The 22,720-nt window shown below is 46.9% G+C and overlaps 1 protein-coding gene across 1 annotated transcript in view; it reads left to right on the top strand.

Annotated features, from left to right (window-relative positions):
* Positions 1-5,449: 5,449 nt before the first annotated feature.
* Positions 5,450-22,720, top strand: part of LOC127224777 (whirlin-like) — an 83,701-nt gene continuing 66,430 nt past the window's right edge. The window contains 2 exon segments of the mRNA XM_051187960.1: positions 5,450-6,468; positions 6,471-6,913. Coding sequence (XP_051043917.1) covers positions 6,294-6,468; positions 6,471-6,913 — 618 coding nt within the window. The 5' untranslated portion in view covers positions 5,450-6,293.

Below are 22,720 nucleotides of genomic sequence, written 5' to 3'. Positions count from 1 at the left end.
TGTGAAACAGGTCTGGGACCTTCACTTTACAATTCCAAATGCTTCTGTCTAGCCACATCCCAGTCACATCTGGTATCCACAACACAACACATCCTGGAGGATATGGTCACCAAGGCATGGCTCCTACTGAATGTTCTGGGAATTCAGTACAGCAGAGGCACTCAGAACCATGGAGGGGATGTAGCAAAGGGCACCCCATTGATCGTGCTGAGATCTTGAATAAGGTGAGGACATTTGCATTCAGGGTTTCTCTAATCTGAGCTTTGCTGGTGTGGGAGTTAGTGCCCTGGTGTAGCCAGATCATAATTCCGATTAAGAGAGCTCATACAGACCTAGTGGCAGTGGGATTATAGAACAGCATGCCTGATAAGGTTACTTTCCCTCCTCTGACTCCCTTCCAGCTCACAAATTGGCTCCCTGGGATTTTATTTTTGCTATCATCATAGTTTGCTATTTCCCCCAGAGCTGTGCAAGAGGAATTAGCAAGAGTTCTGTTATGCTACTACAAAGCACAGGGAGGCATGGGAAGTGCACAAACCTCAGAGGGCTCACTTTCAGCCCAGACACCCAGTTTCCTCATCCATAGAGTCAGAATGAGTAGTAATGACATTCATTCCACAAGATGGGAAGAACAAAGAATAATGATGTCTGGGTGGCACAGAGCCTTCTGTACCCATCCAAGACACTGTCTGTTTACTTTCTAATGAAAGAGCTTGAACAGGCACCACTGGCAATGGGGGGATGGTGGGCAAGCCCCATTCATTGTGTAAGACCATGGCCAAGAGGGAGGGGGTAAAGAATCACTCAGCATGGAGGTGCTCCTCCCATGTGCTCGACCTTGAGCTGATTAAGGAGTTGTGCTCCCATGTGGAAAGAGCTTTAACCGAGATGGATTCCAAGCATTTTGGAGCTGACTTTGCATACCTCAGTACAATCAATGCTTAAGATAACACCGATGACAGCATCACTGGCCCAATATTACAGATAAGGAAATTGGAGTGAGAAGGTCCTCCGTGGTTTGCTCAAGGTCACAAAGGTAACAAAGAGCAGAAATTTGAAGTTGAAGATCAACTTGGTATTGACACCTTTCTTACATGTGAGTCACATGAGTCTCTGGGACTATGAAGCAGACTCTTGGCAGATTTTATCTGAGCCAAGATAAATACCTGTCTCTCTCCCATCTTCTGCTGCTTTGGGTGCTTTCTCTTTTGCCCTCTCCTCTCTCTTATCTCACTGCACCTCCATCAGTACTGTTGGTGTTATCTACAATTCATAGCATAGACTGTTTCCCCTTCTGTACTGACATCATCCATTCCTACTGACATTTGCAGATGAGACAGGCTGTGGTCCTGCAGCGCCAGTGATAGCTCCAGTTGTTACAGTCCTTTCAGCCAACAGTCTTCACACTGGAAAGAGTTCCTCATGACACCCAGTATCAGATAGCTTTGAGCCCCTGTGTCCAAGCTGAGAACCCCAGAGGTCCCCCAAATCCTCCCTGTGGGAGATCTCTTTCAATGATGTTTTCTCCACTATACTCTGTCAGCTTACCAACCAGGAATTATTGGTGCATGGCTCGTTATTAACCTCTGAGTTCTCACCTCAAACTCCCTAAAGAAAATATTCCCATTCAAGGGAGAAATGCAGTCCTTGACTGGTCCCAGCAGGAATGCTGGAACAATTTGACATCTCAGAACCAAACATTTGGGAAACTTTACACCAGAGAGACTGAAAGTCAGAGCTCAGGGGTGGATCTCTGGGGATTCAAAGTCTAACTCTCCCTGTAGGTACACCTGTCATTTTGAAGACAGTCATTCCCTGGTGTCTGAATGTCCTCGACGTTATACCAGGAAGATGACAACAGTGGTGGTATATCTCCTTTACTAGCTGGTAGAGTGAGAAGGAAACATGTGTTTAAAACAGTGCCATTCAAAAGTCACCAGCTACAGATTTCTCTATGTCCCACAGGAAATGCATCTCAAATTAATCTCTATCACATTCTAAGGAGACATTTCAGTGAATTAGAGGAAGAGAGAGATAGGCTCCAAATAACTATGAAATAGAAAAGGGCTTTTAAAGATTGCAAGAGAGAGAAAGGGAGAGAAAAGGAAACAGCGTTCTGTCCTTCTGTGTGTCATATGTTTCATTCAATACATAGGGCATGAAATGTGTATACTGTATTTGTTAGGACTGTGATATCAAGAATCTGAAAATGAGCACCATAGGTTCACAGTTTGAAAAGCTAGTTCCAAGCTGATGACATTGGGGGGGGGGGGGGTTGGAGACTTGGGAGGTGGAGGCCTAGTTGTTGGAAGTGGGTCACTGGAAACAGCTTTGGGGAATCATATTGACCCTGGTTGTTTCTTGTCTCACTTTACTTCCTGGCCAGTCATATGAATTCCTAGGCCATGGTGTCACCACTATGATGGACTGGACATTCTGGAATCTTGAGCCAAAAAACAATACCCCCCCAACTTGTTTTTGTCAGATATTTTAGTGACAGCAATGTAAAAGTAACTAAAAAGTAGACAAACAGCAGACAAAAATCCAGCTCAACAAAGAGCATATCTAAGCACTTGTAAGTTGTGCTAAGCACAAAATACAACACAATTCCTCCTCCTTCCTGTTCTGTCTTTTCAGCTACCCAAGAGAGTCTAACTTCCCAGAAACATCTGAACCAGAAGAATTAGCTCAAGTTGATTGTCAACAACAGACAATTAAAAGTAGTTTTGGTTCTGGCTATGGTGGCACTTTGAAGGTTGAAGCAGGGGGATCATGAATGTTGGGTCAGCCTGAACTACACAGCAAGTTCCAGGGTAGTCTGAGCTGTGTGGTGAGATCTTGTCTCAGAGAGCCCAGACTTGCAGCATAGCACAGTAGTCTGAGCTCATATTTAGCACATGTATGTATTGGGTTCAGTTTCCAGCACTGGAGGGAAAGTGGCTTTAGGAAAGAAAACAACAGGCTGCAAATGAAAGAATATACTGTTTTAGCACTGAAGAGGGCACTATGCAGCCAAGGCCAAACAGGTACTCATGATTTCCTTCCAGGGCCCGAAGGTGGGAAAGCCCTCAGGAGCCCAGGCAGCTTGGGTTTCCAAGAGCTTATTTCTTGAAAGACAAACACGTCTTCACACATGAAATAGGATTCTTGAGGTTTGAGCAGTTACATACTGCCTCTCAGAGGGACACAGTGCAAACTGATACCGAAGACGGTTATGCAAGATGGATGGGAGGGTTCCCGTTTTCCTTTCCTGCGCTCCAGCTCTGGCCTACTCACTCACATCAACCTCTATGAAGTTAAACAATAGCACAGCCTCCCAGATGGTGTCCAATGTTTGCAGAAGAAAGTGTTTCCTTTTCTTCTAAGACTGAGTACAGAGGCTTCTTCTGCCTAAAGCAAAATAATGTCAAAAAATATCCTTTGCACAGATAGAAAATATTGGGAATAGAGATCTTAGTTCCTGGGATGCATTTATCAAACCAACCACAGTAATTATAATTAGAACATAAACACACTGAATGCTAAGCATGAAAATGCATTTTCAGAAAGTCTGAACTGTATGTAATTAAGCCCTGTGTGGTGGCATTTCCAGGTATGCCATTAATACATGGGGGGAGGGGCTGGAACAGATTCTTTTCTTAAAATCTCCACCTGCTTGCATTAAAGGCTTCAACTAGACTTGAAGAGGAGAAATAAGGATGCATAGCATGAACTGCTACATGCGGAGCTGTAAGACAGATGTCAATGGGTCACTCAAATGGTTACTTAAGCCATCATTCTTTGACACCCTGTGAAATATATTCATTGGGCACCAATTCAACCCAGGTCTTCGTTAAGAGGAGGGGGAGAGCTTCAGGGAAGGTAAAGCTCTATTTCTTTGCCTCCATTTTGGGAATGCATTAGACTACAGTGTTAGAAATCTTCTCATGGCTTCCTATTACTCAGAGAAGAAAGATTAGTCTTCTAAAACATCTCATTATATTTATTTACTTATTTATTCACTTATTTATTATGTGCTACAGGATTGCCACACATGCTGTAAAGGACAGCTTGCAGCAGCTGATTCTTCCATCATGTGGCTCCCAGGCATGGAGATCAGGTTGTCAGGCTTGGTGGCAAGCACCATTACCCACTTGCGTCATCTTGGCAGCCCAGAAAGTCCATTCTTATTAGTTTCCTGTCCTCACTTATTAGTTGCCTCTCCTTCCCAGACACTGTGATGTTTGTCTTTCATTTTACCTTGACATATACGATCTTTCCTTTGCTAAACTGTGATTGTTTAGGTCAGAGATTCCCCCCCTCTCATCCTGGGTCTCTAGCATCCAGCATATGACTCAGTGGCAGAACAGGTGCTTGGAAAATGTTGAACAAAGAGTGACCAGTACAAGAGGTAAATAAGTCAAGAAGTAAGCAGCAAACAAGCCACTCTTCTGTACCCAGATCAAAGCCAGTTCAGATAACCCTTCTCCTTTTCTGCTTCTCCCCTGTCAGAGTTAGACACTGTGATGGCAATCCAGGACAGCTTTAGGGGAAAGGCAGCTTTTCATAGAGCAGCTCAGGAGAGGCAATCCAGGTAGGAAGAGATGCACAGGACATGTTGTGGTGACTGTGGAAAGCACTGTGGATTTCCTTAGAACACACACTCTTTTAGTAGAAGCCCTCTTCCCATGATCCTATTTAGGAGAGTGGGTATCTGGTGACAGACTTCAGACCATGGCCTCTGGCATCTTTCCATATAAAAAGAATAAAACTGTCATGTTACGGTCTCCCAGTTCCCTAGTGTGGAAAAGATAACGAGCTGGACATTAGTGTTGCTACAATTCACTTACCTACTTCAGACATCGTTTTAAATGCACCCGTGTGTGTTTGCATACTTTACATTTCTGGTAACAGCTCCTTGCTTTCCCTATCTCAGAGACCACTAGGGCAGGGGCTCAGGCTGATTCTTCCCAGCACAGGACTTGGCTCCCCCTGGCACCCGTGCTGCTTATGTTCATCTCTTGAACAGTGCAGGTGACTGACAATCGTCCACATACACACTTAAACTTGTCAGCGCGTGTGTAAGGGCAGCAACAACATTTCAAGGCAGGAAAGCGAAGCATGAAGCATCTAATAATTTAGAGACCAAAAGTTAGCTATTTTTTTCCAATTGTGAATTGGCAAACCGGCTAATTGCTCCAAAGCGACCCTGGAGTTCAGCCATAATCGCCGGAGAGCACAGTTTTGGGGACCCCATACCTTCACCCCTGGTCTGGGGAAGTGGGAAGTCTTCGCAGGGTCCCCAGGGCGCCTCCTGCTGCTACCCCCACATTTACCCCTTCCTTCCCTAGGGCCGGACTGTTTCACCCCGTATCCAGGCAACAGCCAGGCGCACCAGGCGGGACGTCATTTCCTGAAGAGCCCGCGGGGGGGGGGGCCGGGGCGGGGAGGGGGAGGGGCGAGGGGGCGGGGCCAAGTCCCGGCAGGCGACAGCGACGGCGTCGGAACTCGCTGGAATACTCGGCCCAGAGCTGCTCAACAGTTCTCAAAGTCTGGGCTCACGGGCGCGCGGCTCCTTGTGAGCCCGGGCGGCGCTGGGGCGCGGGGACCCCGGGCTGCTGCATGGTGGACGGCCCGGGACATGCCCCGCACCCCTCGCCGGACGCCCTCGTGGCTCCTCTGGCTACGACTGCTCCGAACTCTGGGACTAGATCGACCAGCGCCCCAACTTCTGACTTTGGGGTCCCCCAGCCCTAGAGGAACGGATAGCTCGGCTGGGGGAGCCCCGGGCATGGTGTGACGGGGCGGGCGGCGTGGCTGTGCCCCCCACTGCGGCCACACGTGGTCCCCGCGCCTTCCGTCATGTAGCTGCTGTCCCGCTCCCCTCGGCCTCCAGCCGCAGTCTCCGCGACCTCCAGCCTCCAACTCTTTGTCCCCCAGGATCCCGCCGCGTTCTTCGCGTCCTCAGGATTGCAGCCGCCGTCTCTTCGTCCTCCGGATTCCAGTTTCCCCATCCTCCCAACCCCCCCCCCTTTGCCTTCGCACCCCTGGGCCACCGGCCGCGGTCCCTGCCATTTCCCCAGGATCCAGCCACCGCTCCTGCGCACCCTCCCCCTCAACCCACCCTGCTGCCGTCGTCTCCACTCGCCGGCCGGTCTAGACTGCAGTCACCGTCTCCGCGTCTCCCCCAAGCTTAGACTCCAGCCGTGACCTCCGCGGCCCCGCGAATCCAGCTGTCGCGCCGCTGGCCGCAGGTGCAGCAGCCGCCCCGCGCCGCGCGCCCCGAGTGCGTGCGGCCCGGCCTCGGCGGGGAGATGAACGCGCAGCTGGACGGTCTTTCTGTGAGCTCGTCCTCCACCGGCTCGCTGGGCTCGGCGGCCGCGGCGGGCGGCGGCAGCGGCGGCGCGGGGCTGCGGCTGCTGTCTGCCAACGTGCGCCAGCTGCACCAGGCGCTCACGGCGCTGCTGAGCGAGCCCGAGCGGGAGCAGTTCACCACTGCCTCAACGCGTACCACGCGCGCCGCAACGTCTTCGACCTGGTGCGCACCCTGCGCGTCCTGCTGGACAGTCCGGTCAAGCGGCGTCTGCTGCCCATGTTGAGACTGGTCATCCCGCGCTCCGACCAGCTGCTCTTCGACCAGTATACCGCCGAGGGTCTGTACCTGCCCGCCACCACCCCCTATAGGCAGCCTGTCTGGGCTGCTCCCGACGGCGCGGGGCCCGGGGAGGTGCGGCTCGTGAGCCTGCGGCGCGCCAAGGCCCACGAGGGCTTGGGCTTCAGCATCCGCGGGGGTTCGGAACACGGCGTGGGAATCTACGTGTCACTAGTGGAGCCGGGCTCCCTGGCAGAGAAGGAAGGGCTGCGGGTCGGGGACCAGATTCTGCGCGTCAACGATAAATCTCTAGCCCGGGTGACCCACGCCGAGGCTGTCAAGGTAGGGCTGGGGTTTGTGGGAGTGGTTAAGAGGACGGCACTGGCAGTTTAGTGCTGCCTTTTCTGTTGCGCTGGGCTATTGTCTCTTACACCAAATCGCTTGACCCTTCTGGCCTCCGTTGTGTTTTTGTTTTTGCCCCCTGCTCCGACTTTAAAAGAGGAATATCTAATTTGTGGCACAGATAGGTGTTGCAAACAGAGAGGGGAGTGGTGATTCTTGCCTTGGGTGACCTAAAGGCCAAGGCACAAACACAGTATCACATGAGCAAATGTCTGGTCACAATGTGAGAAAAGGGCTGTGGAGTCTTAGCGGAGAGCCCCTGCTTGGCATTGAGTCACTGATGGTTCTCGATGTTGCTGCTGCTGCCGCCGCTGCTGCCGCCTCTGCCGCCGCGCTGTTTTCTGGATCCGTAGGTTTTTGCCTCTGAAGGAAAGTTCTGCTCCACTGCTGATGACACAGGAGGAGGCTGAGTGACCACTTAGCTGGGGCTGATCCTGCTATTTGTAGGCTCGCTGGGGTATCCTGGAACGAGCCAGACCAGAGAAGTGCCTCCTGATTTTGTTGCAAACTAGGCTGCTGCCTGAACATTCGAAATGAAGCCCATCGAAATGTGTACTTTTGTGTGTGTGTATGTGTCTGTTAATTGAGAAAAATAACCTCACCACAACCAGCTAGTAGGAATTTAATCCTACTGCCTGGAAGAGCATTCGTGCTTACTAATCTTACTGCACTAGGTGAGGGAGGAAACACCGCCAGTTGGAGTATGAGATATATACAGTGTTTGGTCCCAGGGTGGCTTCAAGGATCTTTCTTTCATAAGCATGTAGCCCCAGCCCTATAGCTTCTTACACAGGAAGTGGGGACTTTGAAGGAAAAGAATGACCATCTTCTCTCTGCAGAGAAATGCTTCTCCCCTGATTTGGATCGACTTGTGAGCCCCTCCCACTCTGTTCTCCAGCCTAACCTCACACAATTGTACCAAATAGAGCACACTGGCTGCTGGGAAACTCCTTGGTAGCAAAACTCCAAGGCTGTTCCCTGCGTGGTGTGCGGTGGCTTGTGGTTAGCTGAGTCGAGCTGGCTGACTGTGTGCACCTTAGATACCTCCATCTGTCTATGACCTTGGCTTTGGTCATTTGCTTCTTTACTCAAGGACCCCCTTTCAGGAGGCCCCTGAGGTTTCTGAAAAATTCTTTCCTGATTCTGGGGGAAAGCTTGATATCCTTTCATTATTCTGGGGGCTAGCAGACAGAGTTCTTCATGGTTTTCCCGTTCTCTCAGGCTCCTCCCCCATCATGATTCTCTCCTCTTTATCTATATTCCATATATCTATAAAAAATTAGTCCATTAACGTTCTTCTAACAGGTCCAAAGTAGCTGCAAATGATGAATTTATGCTCTGAAGAGACTTGATCCAAATGTCATTTATTAGCACGGATTCAGTTTACGGATTCAGTTTTAGTGGCAATTTAGTGGCAAAACTGGAGTCACTTAATCATCACTAGATGAGAGGTTTTGGAAAGGCAACCTGAATCTGAGCAACACAGGTTTTCCAAACCGGTTTGTGCCTCAGATCTGTGTACCATTCAGTTTCTGGCATCAAAAAGGTCACGATCAGGACTGTATGTCTCAACCTCCCTGAGTGGCTTGGGTGCTGCTGAGCTGTGGTTCAGGGCAGTACCTAGCATCAGCGGCTCATGCTTGATGCTTGCAGATGGACACCTCAGCTCTGCAAGCACAGTTTAGGCAGCCTGCAGAGAAACACTGGCCCTGGGGTTGAACGGAAAAGAACAGGAACATCCTTAAAGTGTGATACCGGCATCACAGGGGCCTGTGTAAGTTGAGTTGACTTGGGCATGTGTTTTCTTCCTGGTGACATCTGCTTCTGGCCTAAGGGAGCCCTCTTCTAACCAATGTCAGACACATGATCTTGGGACCCTTTAGAAGCATTGGACAGAGGACTGTTGTGTCTTCCAAACCCCAGGGAAGGAAGGGGACAGAATTGCAGTGGTGATATAAAACAGAGGACACTACTGCAGGGTTGTATCATATGCAGATGAACAGTTAAAACACCTGGAGAACTGTTGACACTTTTGTATAAAATGTAAAAATGTAGCTCCTTCTCTGAGACCCAGGAGGGGCCCCAGTTACTCCAGGAGACAGACACACGTTGTCATCACCTGAGAATTTTGTAAGTGGGGCCTCTTGGTCAGTCGTGAGCTGTGGGACTCAGAGGGTTCCATGGTCAACATACACAGAGGCTAGCTGGGCTCCAGGCTTCATTCAGTGTCCCTGAATTGTCTGTTTGTGTCTCATTTCTGTCTCAGGATCCCCCATTCTAATTAATAGAAGATATCTGTTCAATTAAAAAAAAAATCTGTTTTTTTTTTTTTTTTTTTTTTTTTTTTTTTTTTTTTTTATGATGGCAAAAGGAAGTGAACCTCAGAACTTTCCCAGAGGACAGATTGTTTGTATGATGTATGTATACAACATAAAGAGAATCCAATTAAAACCTCTAAGAATCAAAGTGTTAGATGCCTGTGCTTCAGATAGGAACACAGCTTTTAAAAGAAGGATCAAGTAACTAAAGTTTGCTCAGCTTCTCTTCCTGACTGATCTTGCATTCATTGATACCCAAAGCAATTTGCTGAGGATTTCACCCTTCACCCAACAGGAGCCCCATCCTCTCTTAAAGGCCAGTTGTCCAATCAGGAGTGACAGGTCTGGATTAGGCTAGCCACTTACTGTAAAATTTGTTGAAATGTTTGATTTTTGAGAGGAAAAAAATCTATTTGGAATGAACAAGACTCAAACTAGTAACTTTTTTTAAAGTAGCTCTTTCAAAGGTCTGCAGCCAGCAAGCTAGATCGGGCAGCCAAGGAATCCATAGACTACTTGCTGCATTAAGTTCTGCACACTTGCCATGTGTGACCTTGGACAAGACTGATATTTTCTGCTCTAGGCTAGGTGAGTTTGGGGCTGTTCAAGGTCCTTCCTTGCTCTGGGAGTCTGATTTGTTTAGATTGTTCTACCCAGAAGGCATGTAGACCATTTGATCATGTGTGTTCTTGTTCTTTTGGAATTGCCTTCAATTAAGGCAAAAAGAGTTGGCTGCGGATTGGGAGAAGAGAAGCTTGGCACTCCTGGATAACTGTGCTAAATCAGGAACTCCATGGGTTACACACTGTACTGTCGGGAGCCCGGCTGTCTCTCACTCTCATCTCTCAACCCAAGTCCTGGTGGGAATCCAGAGTGAGTGGGAATTGCCAGTAGTATTGGGTCACAAACAGCACCATCTTGGGAGCATTAGAGACAATCCACTCACCCACTAGCTTTTTAGTCCCATGTTGATATAGGTAGCAGCCCTTAGAATATTCAGGTTCTGTTTAGTGTGTGTGTGTGTGTGTGTGTGTGTGTGTGTGTGTGTGTGTGTGTGTGTTTAATAAAAATTTAACAGATTCATTGTAGTCTCAGCATTCCCACAGGTAAATCTGAGCAGCAAATTAGAATTTGAAATGTTCCAGATATTAAGAAGTGTTTGTGGGCCCTTCCAATTAATTAGAGCTATCACTTTTCCCTTCCTTTGCATAATAACCCAGGAGGAATCTGTCAACATTAATATAAGTCATTATATTTGGTTCAGAAGGTTCAAAATGACACATTTGTCATTTTACATGGTCCATGGTTAGTGAGGCTACTATATATTCTTATCACTTCCAGATTTGCATCTGAAACCTAGTTTCCTGCACCTGATCTCTTTCTGAGCTCCAGTTGGAAACCATGGGTACACAGTAGTTCCTCTCTGGCCCAGTAGCGATTCTTGGGTCTCATGAATCTTGCCAGCTGTGACCTGCAGAAAGCTCTTGGTTACCTCATAATCTTTACCCAGGTCCAGGAAAGGGTCTGTATCTTTAATGCCGTCTTGTATATTTATTGGCTCAGGCTGACACCGGGGACTTTAGAAAACCATGCCTGTGTCATACAAATCTTCTTGCAGCCGGTTATTTGCCGTTAAATCAAAGCTACTTTTTTTTTTTCCAGTACTGCCTTTGTATGGAAGCATTGATGGTCTGGTGGATTTCTTGTCTTCTGACTTGAAGCTGGACATGAAAGAGATTCAGAGTCAGCCTAGCACTAGCTATGGTACTCCAATCACCCCCTTCTGCTGACAACCCCAGGCAGTTTATGATTTGCCTCAGGTGCTCATCTGGATGGAGCTGTAGAGAGAAGTGTGGGTCCACACCACTGCCGCTACATCCTAGGTTTTTGTGTGTACTGCTGCTTGCTACCTCTGCCCACCTCCAGCCACATGCAGGAACACAGCCCCACATGCACCTGTCAAGTGCAGGCTGCCTATCTGCTCATGCATGTCTCCTCAGATCCTTAATCTTCCCTCCACCCTGCAAAGGGCTTTGCATAGAAGCATTTGGAGGGGATTAGGGCTTCAACTGGCTTTCTAGCAAGGCTCTTTTATGGGTTTTGGTCCCCATTGCTTAGGGACATCAGTCGGAGTCTGCAGCCAGGAGCAGAGAATCTGATTAGAAGAAATGACATTAAATGGCTGGAAGTAGCTGGAGGCTGAAATACCAATCTTTGAATGCCCATTCCTTTTTTTTTTTTTTTTTTTCTTCTTTCATTTTCAACCCCCCAAGCAAGAATGCAAGCTGGAGTCTAAGCTCACAGATGTCTAATTGTGCCGCAGGGTGGGGGAGCTTTTAAAAAGTTTCTGGGCTGCGACATTTCCTTTTACTTTCACAGCCGGGCAGGTGCAGAGTGGGAAGCATGTTTTCATTCCTTTCCCAGCATTCCAGGTGGCAGCTGCAGGCTGCAGTACCAAGGGTCAGAGAACAAGGGTCTCGCTTTTGATTTCCTTTTCGTTTTCTTTTAATATTTGAGAGCAAGTTTGTGTGTGTGTGTGTGTGTGTGTGTGTGTGTGTGTGTGTGTGTGTGTGTGTAAGCCGGGGGAGGGAGCAGGCCAAAGTGGACATGAGGTGACCTTCTCTATTGCTCTCTACCTTATTTTTTGGGACAGGGTTTCTTGCTGACCTGTAGTCCAACAGTTTGGCTAGGCTGGCTGGCCATTGAGCTCCAGGAGTCTGCTTGCCCTCCACTGCCCAGGGCTAGGGTACAGATAGCCACTGCCATGATTGCCTTTTCAGTAGGTGCTGGGGATCTGGACTCAGACCCCGATGCTTTTGCAGCAGGTACTTTACTCACTGAGCCACATCGCCAGCCCTTGAGAGGAGTTCTAAGTGTATGGTCAAATTGAGTGAGAAGAAGACTCCCTACACTTGCCCCAGCCCCCCAGTCGTGTACAGCCCCCTCCCCCATGGTTGCAGCCCTGTCAGGGTGAAGATGTTACAGTTGCTGCATGTGTGTTCACACAGCCTCATCCTGCAGAGCCCAGAGTTGGCATTTGCTATGTCCCATCTTTGCTTTACTAGATCACTACTCAGAGTGCTTGCATTGTGCTAGGTGTTTTGAGCCTCCTGTGCTATTTCATTGTCCTGGGGTGGGAGGTAGGGGTGGGGACAAGAAAGATCATGGTCAAGGAGGTTTCTGACTGGGACCCAGCCCAAGGGCTGTGTAGTCAGTGTCCTGGAAGGCAATGTCAGAAGCCCTCTGAGAGACTGGTAGATGTCTTAACTTGAGCCTGACAACGGGAGGCCACTAGAGAGTTACTCAGACACCCTAACCTCAGAGCAAAGTGATGTGTTTCAGGCCATCTCATTGTCCATTAGAGCCATTTGTCCCTACATTCTCTGAGCCACAATCCTACGGCATTGGAAGTCAGAGATGCGGAGGACACAACCCCTGTCCATAGTGAGTCAAGTAGGAGGGCACAGCTCCAACAGCATCTACAAGTTACCAAGCATTTTAAGTGCTGTGACGTCCTTGTGCCTTCATATCCTTGCCACCCCCATTGAAAGCAGTACCTTCACCTCCATCCCATCTTTCTAACCCTGGGTCCTCCTTTGGTTCCCTTCAGCACAGCTGTCACCACAAGATAAGCAGTTCTTTATGTCTCTCAACCATCCACCTCCCCACCACATACAAGCTTTGTGACAGCCAACGTTGCCTGTGCCCTGTTGGCCCCCATAGCCCTGGCATGCCTCCTATGGCACCCTGCAGGTACTTCAATAAAACAGTGAACATTTGCTGGATGGATGAAATGATGTCCCAGGCTAGTAAGCATGCCTTCATTTCACTGAGTGGAAACCTAAGGAAAGCTATAAGCTGACGTGTGTGTTGTGCGTGAAGCTGGTGAAATGGGCATAGACCTCCCATCTGCCTCCTTCCGGAGTGGTTCTGGGTATCTGGTGACTGACTAGGTGAGAAAACATTTGAACCCTCTATTTCTATTTTATTTAAAGACTTTTAAAAGCCATAGTCTGTCTGGGGAGGCAACAGCTTTTCCCACCTTCTGTGGCCCACTTCCACTCTGTGAGACCCTGTTGGCAACCTAATTTATCACTTTGCTCTAAATTTTAAAGCCACATTCCCAGAAGTAGATTATTTCAGCACTCTGATTGTGTCTGTGGTTCCAAAATAGAATTGTTTATGCATTCTCATGCAATCAATGAGCCAATTTGGGGGTGAGTTTCACCTGGCTTTGGGGGTTTGTATTAGAGCAATTTCAAGTTGCAAGAAGCCCCAGCATGCACCAGGCTAGGCTTCCAGTCATCACACCTGCGCTTCAGCCCAGTATCCGTCGAGAATGCAGACGCGGATTCGGTGCTTCTCTTCCCCAGTCCCAGCACCTTTGCCTCCTTCCCCGTTGAGAATGTGTGTGCCTTCTGCTAACTTGGCTGTGGCTGTGCTTTAGCTGGCAGTCAGCCTGGCGGTCAGCCTTCTGTCCCTACCTGACTTTGCTAGTATCAGCACCCTCCTGACACAGAAAGCAAAGCAAATACATCGTTTTTTCCCCCATCGTCCTGAGATGGCTTTGTCCCTTGGGTCTAAAGCTGTAGGCTATAAGAAGGGATATAGGAAAGTGACATCAGAAAGGGACATTTGCAGCCAGGTATGATGGCACACACGGAGAACCCAGTTCTTGGGAGGATCCTGTATTTGAGGTCACTGTAAGCTTCACAGGAGATCCAGGCCAGCCTGGACTGCATGGGAAGATTCTGAAGAAATAACTAGGAAAGGGGGTATCTATAAATATCTAGAGTCTAGCGCTAACTTGTTAACTCACAAATGTTAGCTTTAAGACCAAGAATTGATAAAGTCCCTGGGCAAATCCAAGCCACACTCACACTAAATTATGGGGAATCCTGCTTGCTTCAGGATCCCCACCTCTACCAACATTTACACATACACACACACACACACACACACACACACACACACACTTGCCCAGAGGTGCTGGGGATGTATTCAATTGGTGGAATGCTTGCTTCATAAACACAAAGTCCTAACTGCAATCCCTGGGACCATGTAAACTGTGTGTGGTGGTACATGCCTATAGCCCTAGCACTGGAGAAATCGAGGCAGGAGAATCAGTTTAAGGTCATCCTTGGCTACATATGGAGTTAGAGGTTCCTGGACTACAGGAGACCCTATTTCAAAAACAAACAGTGAGTTAGGCCCACCCAACTACTCTCATACTCCACCCCCCTTGAGCATCAATCTAGATGTGTAAGGTCAGCTGATAGATGGTAAAGTCTAAGGAAGGTAGGTCTATAGATGGAGTTTGGAGGTAGGTCTGGGTTTACCTTTCAGTGTTTCTTAGCAGTGACCTTGGGCATGTCTCCTTGTCTCTCTGTGACTCAGGCATCCCCCATACTGAACATAACTCATGGTCCTCACAAACATGACGTTGTCCTTATATCATTGCATGTTGAAAATTTGAAAGTTTGGCCCATAAAGGTCCCACTGTAAGCACTACAATGAAAATATTGTCAATGGATCTAATTGGGCTTTGAAAGCTTGCCTACTTAATTGTTTGGGGGTTTTGTTTGCTTGTTTTGCTTTGCTTTTTAAGTGTTATTAGTAAAAAGTAGCAGGACGTGGAGCCTGTGTGATTGCTTGTAGCTGTTTGAGTTGCAGAGTCATGTGCTCAGTGTAGTCAACATCCCATTTCTTTTAAAATGCAATGGCTCCTATCTGACTTTTTGGTATCTGCAGTTTTGCTTTATAGCCACAATAAAGCTTGCTGGATAAATGGAACTGGGTGTCCTCACCTGCCTTCTGATTATTTTGTGTGAGGCTTTAAATAATGGGAGGCTCATGAGACAGATGCGTGACATAGCAGCCCAGAGAAGATAGGGTCTTGCTTCTCAGCATTCTTCTCTGATGGCCTCCCTAGGGGTCCCCATGAGGAAGGAGAGGAGGCTGCTATTTCCAGAGCCCATTAAAGCAATTAATGCAGGTGAGAGTTTGATTTGATAGCACAGACATTTTGTACTTAAGGAGAAAAAAAAAACTTGTAATTGATTTAAACCACATCTGTAATGGTGTACTAGACCTCTTTAAGAGGTTTCTGATTAAGAAATGTGGTCAGTTTTCAGAAGTTCATCTCCATGTAGCTGTGCAAATTTGCACTCAAACATTAGGATACAGGCTTCCTTCTGCCCTTTAATCCTCTGACTCAAAGGGAGGTGGCCTGCTTTGTTGTATGTGGACCAAGCTTGCCCTTTCCTTTGCTTCTTTCTCTCCTCCTTTTTGCAAATACCAGCACTTTCATAACCTTTTCTCTTCCTGGAGCCCCAGGGTCTCCCAAGACTTCTCTTCCAGGCTTAAGAAAGAGCTAAAGTCAATACATATGGATTCTTTCTACTCTCCCATCAAATGTCTGTATTTCTATACATTTCCTAGCCCTGCTATCCATGATGTCCTCGTGCTCTAATGTATGCCAATGCCAGCCACCAGTAGCCTTGATATGTCTTTCTTTGCCAGTCTTCTGTGGGGATGGCTCTAGCCCCAATACAGAAGGAGTGTTCAAGCCTGATCCTTCACAAGGCAAGTGTTCTGAAATGCCTGAATGTTGTCCTCTAACCTTCACACATGGACGGACACACACACACACACACACACACACACACACACACACACACACACACACAAAGTAAATAAATAAACAAACTTTTTTATTTTTTAAAGTGTGAGCCATCATGCAGTGTAGGCAAGTCACCTGACTTCTCTGTTCAGGTTTCCTCACCTCTAAATGCAGGTGCAGGTGGCCATGCAGAGAGTGTACTGAAATACTGGGTACATCCATTAATCTGAACATATGAGGGTCGTCTGCTATGTCTGCCTGATCATGTGAGGATTGCCTGCCTTTGCCCTATTGATGCTGGCATTAAAGGTGTGCACCAGTATACCTGGCTTTGTCAAGGTTTTATTTTATGCATTGTGGATGAAAATTCTCTTCTAGATGTCAGTCACCTCAAATCACTTCCCTGTTCCTCCTCTCGCCATTGGAGTAACCCAGTGCTGGTGAGTCATCCTGCATGGTGCATTGCCTGACTTTATCCATGCAGCTATCCAAACAGGATCAGAGGACTTCTGGCTCCCCCAGAAAAAGCTTGTGGCTACCCACCCATCCACTTGTCTGATTGGACACATCTCAGGTCCAATTTGCTGGGTTCATAGGGAAAACATGTAAAAAGTCTGCCTAAATCTTTAAAGTAAAATGTAGTGTAGGTGTCTATATATATGTGCACGTGTTCCTCTCTGTATTTAGTTGTATGACTTGTAATATAAGGGTTCAATTGAAAAGCAGTGGGTTGCCAAGGTGCTTCAGCTAATAGAAGGACTTACTATGGAAGCCTGACAACCTGGCTAAATCCTGAGACCCACATAAACACGGAAAAAGAGAAGAGACTCTGTACTTTTGTTCTTTGACCTCCGTGTACATATCATGGCAAGTGCATGTCCCCCCATACCTTATAAACACACAATGATAAATATGTTCTCAGGTTCAGAAAAGCACATGTATAAGGAAAAATAAAACAAACCACAGGGGGCTGGAAAAGGTGGCTCAGCAGTTAAGAGTACTTATTGCCCTTGTAGAGGACCTGGGTTCAGTTCCCAGTACCCACATGACAGTTCAAAGCAGTATGTAATTCCAGTTCAAGGATTGGTACCCTTTTTTGACCTCTGCACCTATTAAGCAAGGATGTGATGCACACATGTACATTCAGGCAAGACCAGGGTTAATGAATCTTAAAAGAAAAAAAAAAAAAAAGCAGAGGTCTTAGAATTATAGATAATCCTATCTACCAAGAAGCGATTCTTATTCATAATTTGACTAGTGTATTCCCAGTCCCCATGAGCACTGTTTTGGGAGTCGCCACTCCCCTTGGGAGGACCTTGCTATTTGGGAGTCTTCACACACCTGCCTGTCTGACTTCAGTTGTCTGTCTGCTGCTTTCACCCAACAATGTATAGGACAGTTTTCCCACCTTGGTAAATGTTTCTAGTATGTGATTTTTAATGACAGCATAATATATTGGAAAGAAGAGATGAGTGATTTATCTAACTAATTTCTTCTTGTTGGACAGTTTTTATTTTCAGAGTTATCCATATTGCTGCATTCCACATCATTGCACATTAATCTTTAAGCATGTCTCTAATAATTCCCCAGGCTGCCTCTCTGGAGATGGTGTTGGATCGGGGTACAGGCATCATTTTACATCTTCTGGTAACTGTGGCCAAACTGCTCTTAGGAAGAGGGCTGTTTTTTGACAGTCCCTCCTGCCCACATTAGCAGCATGTGAGTGAGAGCCCTCATTTCTAACCATCTGTGCCCACACTGGTTATTGTATTTCTTTTCCATTTTCCAAGCTGGTAGATAAGACACTATCCCATTTTCCATATCCATGGTTTGTGTGTGAGAATGTGCTCATGCTTTTCGGCATGTAACTTCCTATTGGTATACTGCCTGTTTAATAGCAAGTTTTGTATTCGATGTCATCAACTCTATCAATCTTTTCCTTTCTGACATCTGCTGGGTTGGCTTGTAAAAGATGGTTGATCACCCACCTTGAATTCAGGTTCCTCAGGCTGAGGTTGAGTTAAATTGAAAGCCCATCCCTTTTCAGCTGAGAAAGGTCAGCTAGCAGTGAGGGCTGAAGCTGTAACCAGGCTGGGAGGAAAATCAAGCCCCTTGGCATAGCTGCTCCTGAGCTGAGAAATTGACACTGATAGAAACAGACATGCGCTTTGGCCATTGATCTCAGGCCATAAAACACTCCACTGCAAACCCATGGAGATTCATCTAGAGCAATTGTATTTGTGATTCCTAGAGAATTGCTAATTCTTCTGAAAAAGAGGGAGAATAAAAAAGACAAAATTAAAAACACTTGTAAAGCTATTTACTTATATTTTAAGGCACCAAAAGGCAACCTTGTGAGCAGCTGAAGAATTGCATTGAAAAGGAATCAATGTCTTTCTGGAAACGTCTCTGCCCTCATATTGGGAGTTATGGTCCCTGTCACCCATGTTCCCTTGCAGATTTCTTACAGATCCCTCCCAAGGTCAGGGTGTCACACCTCGCCCCCAACACATACCTTCTTTTGCTTGCTGGTGTTTTTTAAAAATTCTTTTTGAATGGCAAGCTACGACCCAGTAAAGTTATTAGGAGCAATGAGAGTAAAGAGCAGGGGCTTTTAGATGTCAGATCTCTGTCCCAGCCCCAGATGTTCCCAGGGCAGGAGTGAAGGTTTCTTTTCTCCCACAGAGACTTTGGAGGAGGTAAAAGACTCAAAGCAAAGAGGGAGGGAATGAGCCCTCAGGGAGGCTATAATGACAGGCAAGTGTCTTTTCTATTTTTGTTAGCATATATTACACACAGTGATGGGTTTCATTCTACAGGACTGCAGTGCATTTTGATCATCACCCCCTTTTCATTCCCTTTCACCTCCAATTAGCAGTTATGCTTTCATGGTAGGTGTGTGTGTGTATGTGTGTGTGTGTGTGTGTGTGTGTGTGTGTGTGTCTCAGTGAGTTCAGTAGTGTTGATGACAGGAGCACAGTTGGGGGTTATTACAAGAGCATGGGCAACTTACCAATGGCTCCTCCTATAAAGGTGTATGTTCCCTTCCATAGCAAACATACCTGTGGCTCCTCAGGGAGGGGCGGGGCAGGACCTCAGGAGCCCCTTGAAAGACAAATTTCTCAATGTTAAAGAAACCCATCATTTCCCACTTGTGCGCCACCTCCTGGCCTTCCTTTCAGCATTCTGGCACTGTCACACTTCCTGTGCCCAAGAGCCCACTTCCTGTGCATGGGGTCCCCTGCCTCCTTGAAGTTCTCCTTCCTATGTACATCAAGTTCTTTCAGGGTTCTTTCACTCAGCTGTGATGCAGGAACAGGCCCTGAAGGACTCCCACAGACGCCCCAAGAGGGTGTTTTCTCCGTGTTAGCAACATGCAGATCTGGAGCAGATGGACCACATCATGTTCCCAATTTGGCATGCAGATGTCAGTGATGCTGGAGTCAAGCTGCAGTCGGCTGATAGCATGTTCTTATCAGACCACGGAACAAGTATGCCATCATCCCAAGACAATACAGAAATAACAGTGTGCGACTTTTGTTTGTGTAAGGGGATGTATATAACTTGTGTGTATTCTTAGGCCAAGCTAGGGAGAGGAAGGAGGATTGCTGTCTCTGACCGCACAGAGCTTTTTAGTCCTAGACTAAAAAGGGTCACATGTTCATCCACCCAGCATCTGTGTCAGTGAGCACCCACCACAGTGGTGGCATTTAACACCCTCTCCATACTCTACCTGGTTAACTCATTTATTTTTAGACATCTTAGTTAATATTCCCACTTAGGTAAAAAGTGATCAGCGATTTAAGCTTTAAAAGTGCATCATTAAAAAGACAGAGAGAGCTGGGCACAGTAGCACACACCTTTAACCCCATCATTCAGGAGACAGAGGCAGGTGGACCTCTCTGAGTTTGAGGCCATCGTGGTCTACATAGCAAGGATTACATAGGATAGCCAGGGCTATGCAGGGAGAGACCCCATCTTAAAAAAAAAAAAAAAGGCAGAGGGATCAGAGATAGACTCTAATAATTAAAGGGTTGAGAACAGTGCTGGTGGGTAAAGTTCTTGCCATACTGCTGTGAAGACCCAAGCTTAATCCCCAGAACCCACATGAAAGGACAGTTATGATCACAACAGCCCTATGAGAATCCCCAGAACCTACCTAGTCTGGTGTATGAGGCTGAGAACGATGGGGTAGAGAGAAGGAGAGAGAGAAAAAAAGAAGAGAGAGATGTTTTTATCTGTTTGTTTTGAAAAGATTTATTTTTCATGTATATGAGTGCTTTGAATACTTGTATACATGTGCATGATGTGCTTCGAGGTCAGAAGAGGACATTGCCTGTTGTGCACCATATACATGTAATGCCCAAATAAGCCAGAAAAGGGATCCCCTAGCGCTGGAATTATGGAATTATAGGCAATTGTGAATCACCATGTGGGTGTTGGGAACCAAACCTGGGTCCTCTGCAAGAGCAGCCAGTGCTCATAACCACTGAGCCATCATTTCTTTAGTCTCAAGAGAGACCCCCCATCTTAAAGAAAGTGGAAATTGAGGACTAAGATCTAAGGTTGTCCTTTAATCATCTTAAAGAAGGTGAAAATTGAGGACTAACATCTAAGGTTGTCCTTTAATCTTCACGTGAACAAGGGACATGTGGGTACCAGTGTGCTCATTAAACACGCATGTATTATACACACTTAAGCCACATACACAAAACAAACAAACGAACAAAAATGATCTTAGGATGTGTGTGTGTGTGTGTGTGTGTGTATGTGTGTGTGTGTGTGTGTTTCACCTTTAAATTGAATTCTGAGGTTTCTAGAATCAAAACAAAAATAGGAATCAGTATCTGAGTGCCTATAATCTTAGCACTTAAGGTCAAGGGGTGGATGCAGGAAGACTATGATTTAAACTTCAGCTGAGCTGTTTAGCTTTTTTTTTTTTTTTTAAGTGAAATAGGAAATGAATTGTTTTCAGTTTACTAGACAAGTCATGAACCCTTCTGATATGTAACATCAACATCCCTGCCAGTGGCCAACCCTAAGAGGAAGGCTTTCTTGCATGTGTCACTGCCTGCTGCTTTATGTGGAATCCCTTGCCCCCTTCTATGTTTTCTACCCCTGGATACACCCGATGTCAAGCCAGAAGAATTTTCTGCCTTTCAGTGTATTGGGGACAACGTAGATAGCATGATCGCCTGTGGTAGGAATGTAGAGAGGTGAGCCTGCAGGCACAGGAGCCCCACGTGCAGAGGCCTGAGATGGAAAGGAGCCTGCAGCACCTGATACTGCTAGAAAGCTCAGGTGGCCAGCAGGGGATGCAGCTGCCAGGGGGCGGGGCTGGCGCGGGCCTGAGGCACAATGCCGGAAAAGAAAGCTTGCTTGGTTCCTTAGAGGGCCCAGGGAAGGTGCAGGGGCCATTTTCAATCTAAAGGGAGTCTGGTCACTCTGTAGTGCTGGTCTGGGCACTGAACGAGGGTTTTGGAGGCCCTGTGGTTAGAGGTCATTAACACTAAAGAAATAACTCTCATTTCAGTGTTTATTACTTACAGCATTGAAATATGCTGCTGGGGCAGAGGCCACACTGCCAATGCTACTCTGTCCCAAAGCAGGCAGAAAAGGGAGGCCTTTTCAGACCATGTGGCCATCCTAGCACCTGCTTGGAGCTCAGAAGTCTGAGGACTACTGCCAGCTTGCAGCTTGGAAGTCCCATGTCCCCCTTTTAAAACTCCTCTATTTGGGATAAAGTGTAGAGTTGGTTTTGCTGGGCTTGTGGTACCTGAACCCCCAGTGAGGTGGTGGGTTCACCCTAGATTCATATCCAAGCCCAGCCTCTTAACTTTCTTTGTGACCTTGCATAAGGCACATCTTTCCTCCTCATTTGTGCTCTGGAAGACTATGGCTGTCATTGTGATTTTGTTATTGCTGCCCCCTGCAGGTGGTCGTAGCAATTACAGCAGTCAGAGAAGCAGCAGGTCCTGGGGACATCTTCACAGAAACTGTAATTGTTCATAAATGAATATGCCCAATCTAGAAAATTAGATGCATGTGTGCTCAAACCTGTACCTAAGAGGATGCTAATCACAAATGTCTCTCCTGGAAAGAAGTGAGTGAAAGCCCACATTTCCAGTGTCAGAGGGGTAAGAACTCCATGCAGTGTGGAAACACATGGGCTTCACTGAACTAGTCATGAAATACCCCCAAATAATTTTCATCTAAAAGAAGAGGAGCAGGGCATGATTGGGCATACCTGTAATCACAGCCCCTGGGAGGTAGAGGCAGGAGGATCAGGAGTTTGAGGCCAGCTTGGGTTTCATGAGACCCTATCTCAAAACACCAAAAGCAATAAAGAATGGATGGATGGATGAATCAAAAAATACCATTATGAGTCCATTTGCATGTAAAGAAGACAGTTTTAATATTGTTTGTTTGTTTGTTTTTCAGTGCTGTAGGTTGAAGTCGGGCCTGCACAGCATGATAGACAAATGCTCTGCCCCTGAGCCATCTCCTAAGCCCCAGAGGACAGCTTTGTAGATATCCATAGATGGTTTTGCAAGATGCCAGACTGAGGCAAAACGACAGATAACAAAGTGGAATTCTAGGTCCCTTGTTAGAATAATGCCTGACCCTTTGAACTCCTAACATATGTTCGAGGCACATGTACTTAGTTTTATTTTATTATAATATATATGTGTGGTTTACATGTGTGTTGCAGGCATATTCACCCATATGTGTACATACAGAGGTCAGCACCTTACATTTTGAGACAGTGTCTCTCACTTTGCTTGGAGCTTTTTATTCAGCAAGCCC

Source organism: Phodopus roborovskii, unplaced genomic scaffold (genome assembly GCF_943737965.1).
Source record: "Phodopus roborovskii unplaced genomic scaffold, PHOROB, whole genome shotgun sequence".
NCBI lineage: Eukaryota > Metazoa > Chordata > Mammalia > Rodentia > Cricetidae > Phodopus > Phodopus roborovskii.
This window is presented reverse-complemented; position numbering and strand designations above follow the sequence as displayed.